At 30.0% G+C, this 6819-nt stretch overlaps 2 protein-coding genes across 2 annotated transcripts; both read left to right on the forward strand.

Moving 5' to 3' along the window:
- The first annotated feature begins 613 nt into the window (after window positions 1-613).
- Window positions 614-1051, forward strand: LOC126686297 (cysteine proteinase inhibitor B). The gene has a single exon (XM_050380336.2). The coding sequence runs from the start codon at window positions 658-660 to the stop codon at window positions 1048-1050; it is 393 nt and encodes a 130-aa protein (XP_050236293.1). The 5' UTR covers window positions 614-657; the 3' UTR covers window position 1051.
- A 2990-nt stretch (window positions 1052-4041) lies between these two features.
- On the forward strand, window positions 4042-6059 carry LOC126654038 (cytochrome b-c1 complex subunit 9, mitochondrial). The gene is made up of 3 exons (XM_050348073.2): window positions 4042-4285; window positions 4630-4677; window positions 5766-6059. The coding sequence occupies exons 1-3, from the start codon at window positions 4163-4165 to the stop codon at window positions 5814-5816; spliced, it is 222 nt and encodes a 73-aa protein (XP_050204030.1). The 5' UTR covers window positions 4042-4162; the 3' UTR covers window positions 5817-6059.
- Window positions 6060-6819: the final 760 nt, after the last annotated feature.

Genomic DNA, 6819 nt, shown 5'->3' on the forward strand with positions numbered 1-6819 from the left:
TGCATATTGAAAGACTTGATCATTAGGCAACTCTTTAAATACCAGATCGAATCGGTTGATTTATAACCCATAATAAATTTAGATATTATTTTTATAACTTAACGAGGATTGTCAAAATAAATTGGTGTGTCGTTTTGTACGACACACTTCATTGATACTATTACCAGCACGAACACAAACTATTTAATAATTATATAGCCATGAACACGATACAAAAATAAAACAAATGATATGCACAACACATATTTAGCCCCTTTAATTCAATAAATTGAATAGGACTCATAAGACTAAAACTCATTCAAACCATTAATTATAAACCAATCGAGTATAAACCACACCATACAGTACAGTGTACTCTACAGCATGTACATGTACTGCTGCTATATAATTACATATATACGTATGCCACTAACTAACAATTTACATAAATACAACACACCTTTGTCTTGTTCGATCACGTTTAAATTACGCGGCATCCCGATATTCCTTCCTTTTACGTCAATCCCACCACCTCTACTTATCCCCACCGTCACCACCTTAATTTGCGTGTCCAAACACTCCCTTACCTCGCCCCTCTCTCACTCTCACTACACATATATAAATAAACCCTTCTCCTCCACCTTAAATTCAACTCAAAACATAAAATTAAATAATTTAATGGCAAAAGCAGTGATTTTACTAGCTATTCTCTCCGCCGTCGTTCTTTCAGCGTCGCCGTTGGTGAGCGGATACAGAGGAATGCTGGTCGGAGGAAGAACGGAGGTGAAGGACGTGAAGAGCAATGAAGAAGTGCAGGAGCTAGGTAGGTTTTGCGTTAAGGAGTTTAACAAGCAGCAGCTTCGCAGCGGAAGCAACGGCGGGGAGCTGATGTTTTCCGAGGTGGTGGCGGCGGAGACGCAGGTGGTTTCCGGGATTAAATATTATTTGAAGATTGAAGCGAGTGATATGAACGGATTGGTTAAAGTTTTTGATTCGGTTGTTGTGGTTAAAGCTTGGGTTAATGATAAACAGTTGATTGCTTTTGAGCCGTCTGTTTTGGTAATGAGCTGAAGATGATGATTAAGAAGTGATTAGTGGGAGTTTTTAGAGTTTTAAATGTTCTGATATAAATTTTGGGCGGTGTTCTATGTCAATTATGAGTTTTTTTTTTTCTATGTGTTGGGGGGTAATGTTTGTTGCTGTCTAACCATGTTCATATGTGTAATGTGCACATATAATAATGTCTAATCAATTCAAATAAATGAAATAAAATTATGTTTGATATGTGTAAGGATGGTTGTTTGAACTTTTGTTTTTTAATTTTGTTAATTCGATTGATTAACATAAGAAATAAATAGAAAAAACAATTATTAGTAAAAATAAAAGTGAAAAATCATACATTTTTAATCCTTAAAGATTAAAGTAAATGTGTAGCAGACTCCATACTAATTAATTATGACACAAACTATGATAAATGTGGAAGACTTTATAGTTGAACTCTGAATATAAGTCATCGAATAGAGTATAATTTTATGTCTATTATCATCTGTCCTATTAAATTTAATTTGAATAAAAATTCATAAAATTGTAAATAAAAGAGATTAAAAAAGAAAAGATTTAATTAAAAGTAAAATATAAATTTAATTTGAATAAAAATTCATAAAATTGTAAATAAAAGAGATTAAAAAAGAAAAGATTTAATTAAAAGTAAAATTTAAATAAAATTTTCAATTAATATAGATATAAAATACAGATAACAACGTGTAAAAATTTAAAAATGTTGTACATCAAACATTAATTTTCAAAGGGTGTCTTGAATATCCAAATTGTAAAAACATTTGTCTCTATTTATGGCATGTGTCCAAATGGTTGAAAGAGTGGATGTCTCAGTTTTGCTGCAAAAGTTAATATTATCAGTTCAATTCACAAAAATAAATTAAATATTGCATGTCAAAATTTTGTTAATTAATCAGGTAGTATTAAACTTATATGCAAAATGGATTTTTCTCTCCTAAAAAGATAAAAAGAAATAAAAAAAAGATTGATTTTTTTTTATTTTTAAGCGCATGAGACAATGATTTTCGATTTTTAGCTGAACATCATCGTCTTTTAACTCGTTTATTTCAATGTTTGTGTATTGTTTTTCGAATAATCTGCTCTATTTTTCGGAGCTTTCTGTGTTTTTTGATTGTTTTTGTTAAAATATCAGTTTTGTGTGAGTAGATTTGGATTATTCAAAAAAAATTTAATGTTTGTTTAAATTTTATACTCCAAATTTTTGAAGATTTGAGGTTATAATATCACCGTATGAGGTATTAGTAGCGGAACAAGCGTCAATAGAAGTTTTAAGGGTGTAATTGGTGACGAAAATTCTTAATATTTGAATTCATCCTGTTTATTAGTCACCTGCAAAATTTAAATTTTTAAATTTCTATTATTGTTTCGATTCTTTATTCATAAATCAATTATAGGTTTTCGGTTTGTTTCTTTTTATATATAATTTAATTTATGATGGATTTTGACGTTGGTTGTATCGAGTTAATCCTATCAATATAATTGTCTTTGACAAAAAAAACTGCAAAATGGATATGAAATTATTGTTTTTTACAAAATGAATATTAAAAATTTAGCGAAACGTTATAAAATGAACCACGTGTCTCCCATAATTGGACTGGAAATTGCTTAGAATCCTCATTGTGTAACATTTCGCTAAATTTAATACTCATTCCGTAACGAAAAATAGTTCCTACATAATTCATACTCCCCAAAAATTAATACTTGTTTAATACTACTAGATTAAATTTGAAACTGAATTAGGCAATAAACAGCTTGATACATTATTTAATTTCCTATCATCACATTTTTTTATTTTTTTTATTTTTTTTATCACACATTTAAATTTTTATCTTTTTTCGATATAATTTTTTTATTTTTGTTTTTTTACCGATCCGATCTCTTTTTGTCCGTCGTGGCACGTGCATGTATTCAAACTTTTTTAAGCGCGTCAATAATAACTAAAAATGCATAATTTGACCACTAAACTATTATTTTGACTTATAACACTCCTAAATTATTTTTTCTATTGGACATCTAAACTTTTATTTTTTTCACCATTTACACCTTTTAAAATAAAATTTATTAATTTTCAACCATACTTTATCTAGTTTAAATATTATAAAACATGTAAAATGAATTTATGCACTATGCCATGAAATTTAAAAAAATATTTACTTCAAGCTTTGATGATATTTGCGTATGACGTTGGTAAAAACTAAAAATATTAGTAGAAATAGATGAAAATAATTAAAATTAATTAAATAATTATGTGATATTAGTTTTTATATATGTAAGCGTATTTTTTTTTGTATATTTCAATAATAACTAAAAGAATTTTTTTACGATGTTTATGAAATATATAAGCTTGTGATGACATTAAATGAATTTTCAAATAATATATAAAGATATTACTCTTTAGTTTAACATGGAGGGCATATTTATGTAGATTTTTAAAATCAATTTTGTGTGAGAGGTTAAATAATAAATGGTCAAAATAGAAATTTAAACGTGTAACAAAATAATAATAATAATTAAAGGGTGAAACAGAATAAAATAATATAATTTATAGGTTTAATTTATTTTATAAGCACGTTAGCGTGCGTCATGCACGCATAATTTGATAAGTTATGAATATAACAAAATCAGAAATTAAGATGTTAAATAGAAAAAACTAAAAAGTAAAAAAATATAAAGAGACAATATAATATAATTTTGAGATTAAATAACGCATTAAACTATTTTTGAAATTTAATTGATTAGGCAATTCAATTTAAGTTCATTTTAATCTATGAACTTTTTTTTTTGAAAAACAATAAAATTATTAAATCAAACTAAATTAATATAACTTATATTGTTTTATCATTTTAACAATAACTTTCAAAATTTATCATTTGACTACAATCTTAAACCATGAGTAATCCAACGGTTGAAACTCCGTTCACACGGCTTGAAGTTTGAGCACGTTCGCTCTGAATAAGCACCCCTTATATTTTTGACCAGCATCATCGTCTAAAATTATTTTCCTGCAATTCAAAATCAACGATTAGCAAACCCTTTTCTTCAGAAATACAAAACAATTAGAAAACCCTAGACTCAGATCTAAACAGAATCCAATCAATCAGTAGCCATGGAATACACGGCGGCTAGAAAAAGAGGAGGTGGCGTCTTCGAAGGCATCTACAAGGTTATCATGCGCCGCAACTCCATCTACGTCACTTTCATCATCGCCGGCGCTTTCGCCGGTGAACGGGTAAGATCTCTGACAATATGTTATGTTATGATATTACTTCAATTTCTTAACTATTAAATGTATGTGTTATTATCTTATCAAATGATTGAGAAAATTTGAGAAAATTTTAATTGATATGATTTAGAAATACTAATAGGCTGTTTATTTTGATTAGAAAATCTTTGCTGCTATATATGATACAGTTTCTGATTTTCTCTTGCGGAAGTTGGATTCAAAATGAGAAATTTCTGATTTTAATCTGTGTTTTCTGTTTTAAAAAACGAGAAAAACGACTGTATTAATGTATGATTTGTGTTTTCTTGTATTGTCTAATTGTTTATTGTAATGGAATTGTGGGGATACAGGCTGTGGATTACGGAGTTCGAAAGCTATGGGAAAACAACAATGTTGGAGTGAGCATTCTTTCTCTCCTATTTTTTTGTTTTGATGGAAGTTTCATTTATATCAATGGCCTATAGTGCTTAGCTATGTTATGTGGTTCCAGATGGTATGCTATGAAATGATACATAGAAGTTGTTTGAGCATTTTGCGATATTTGTTAGTGAAGGAAGTATCTTGTGATTAGTTGAGGATTAAGGCAATGTTGCATGTCTAACAACAAAATAATAATGTAGTTAGTAAGGCTTTGCTGAACATTACAGATAATCAGCTTTCACGTGAAGTGAATGCGGTGCTCTATCCCATTGCCTGATTTATGCACAACTTTCATCTAGAGTTAAACTCTAGACCATGGTGGATGTTAAGCTAGTGACATTTTGTGTTATGGTTGGAGAAGATTTCATTGGAAAGGAATTGATGTGAGAAGCTACGATGGTTTTTACGTTGCACATGACGCCTGTTACTTTAAACAAGTTGCACAAAGTTATTCTTCACTAGCTGTATTGTGAAATAGCTTCATAGGGAATCTGGTTTGACCAACTTGTTTCTGAATTTTGGATATTTTGTGGTTACATATGTTTTTAAGCTGTAGTTTGGACTTTTAATCTGGTTGTCTGCCTTTTTAACACCCCAGGGTCCCAGAGAATTTCAGTTTACAATTGCTTTTTCCTGCTGCTTTTGTGTTTATCTTCACAGTACTTCCTTTTAAATTAGTTGCACATCATCATTCTCATTTTCTTTTCATCCGAGATTGAGTATAATTATCATCTAGTTTTTTGAGAATAATTATTGGAGAGCTCGTGTCGCAGGTCATGACAATGATTTTAAAATTACATGTAATGTTTGATGTTAGATGAATTGGTCTATGGCTATGTGCTCGATTGCAGAGTCAATGTCTGCCTATCTGTGCTTTGAGATGTTCATTGTCTACTCAATTCATATTGTCAATGAATTATTAATATTATAAACTATATACTTTAAAATAACTACTAGGCTTACGCAAACTTAAATTGTGACCCCTTATTGTCTAACTGATTGTTGCTCCGCCTTTTTACTGGTGTTGCGTCTGATTTTTGTTCTAATGCTTTTGATTCCGCCGCAGAAACGTTATGAAGATATTCCAGTCTTAGGGCAAAGGAAAACAGAAGAATGAGCTGGACTCCTTTTTCTGGCTGTTTTAGAGCTCCATATTGATAATTTGGAGTAAGCATTTGATGCAGTGAATAGCAATTTTTGCAATAAATGTAATTTGTTTGGATCATCGAGACTACATTTTAAAGAATGGTTTCTTGCAGTTCAACTGCGATTTTAGAATTAGCAAACAAGTATAAACTGTGTATGGCTGCAGTGATTTGGCTGAGAACATTATTATGTTCTTGAGTTTGGTTTCTTTTAATCGGTGTTTCTTCTCTGGTTTTTGGTTCTAGGTTACGCTCCAGTAGCCCGAGCTCCGATTGCCAACTGCAGTAATGTGTGATTTTCTTAGGTCAACTTGATTTATTTAATTTATACAGAATATTTGCTATATACTATTTTACGTGATGAAAATTAATATAAAGTTGGGGGTTTCTACTTTGCACTACACTAATAAGTCTCCGATAATGATAATATAAATGTCCCTGTTCTGAAGTGTTGCTGGGAGTCTATTGTGGCAGAGAACTTTGTGCCATGGTAATGATCTTGATGCAAAGAGGTGCTGAATTTAACATTACCTAAAGAAAAGTAATATTTGTAACTGGTTCTGTTCTGTCATATACTTCTTTATATGTATAATAAACCGGTGCCAAAGAATAAAGTTCTAGAGATCTTACATTTGATTGAATTAGTAAATTAAAACTAGTATAATATTCAAATATGAGATTTATAAACTGATTGTTCATAGAGACTAGAAGGCCAGACAACCAAATAAATAGATCACCTTAGAGTCACCACTGCAATTAACTTCTGAATTGGAAAAACTAGAATTGCGTATGGTCGAATGTTTTTGATGTTAAATAGCTCCATATTCCATCTAAAATTCAAGATATAACAAATATATAAACTTTACTTTTTAGAGCATCTATAATGGACTCTTTCAAATCTATACTATATATAAAAGCACGGATGGGGGGGGGGACAGGCAAATTTACGGAATAACTCTTTTTAATTTATATTAA

The sequence above is a fragment of the Mercurialis annua genome, linkage group LG6 (assembly GCF_937616625.2).
Source record: "Mercurialis annua linkage group LG6, ddMerAnnu1.2, whole genome shotgun sequence".
Taxonomy (NCBI): Eukaryota; Viridiplantae; Streptophyta; class Magnoliopsida; order Malpighiales; family Euphorbiaceae; genus Mercurialis; species Mercurialis annua.

Excerpts from the sequence above, each read along its gene's own strand:
- LOC126686297 (XM_050380336.2), top strand. The coding sequence starts at position 658 with ATGGCAAAAGCAGTGATTTTACTAGCTATTCTCTCCGCCGTCGTTCTT.
- LOC126654038 (XM_050348073.2), top strand. The coding sequence starts at position 4,163 with ATGGAATACACGGCGGCTAGAAAAAGAGGAGGTGGCGTCTTCGAAGGC. Across the intron at positions 4,286-4,629 it reads GCGCTTTCGCCGGTGAACGG|GCTGTGGATTACGGAGTTCG; the intron begins GTAAGATCTCTG and ends GTGGGGATACAG. Across the intron at positions 4,678-5,765 it reads GGGAAAACAACAATGTTGGA|AAACGTTATGAAGATATTCC; the intron begins GTGAGCATTCTT and ends ATTCCGCCGCAG.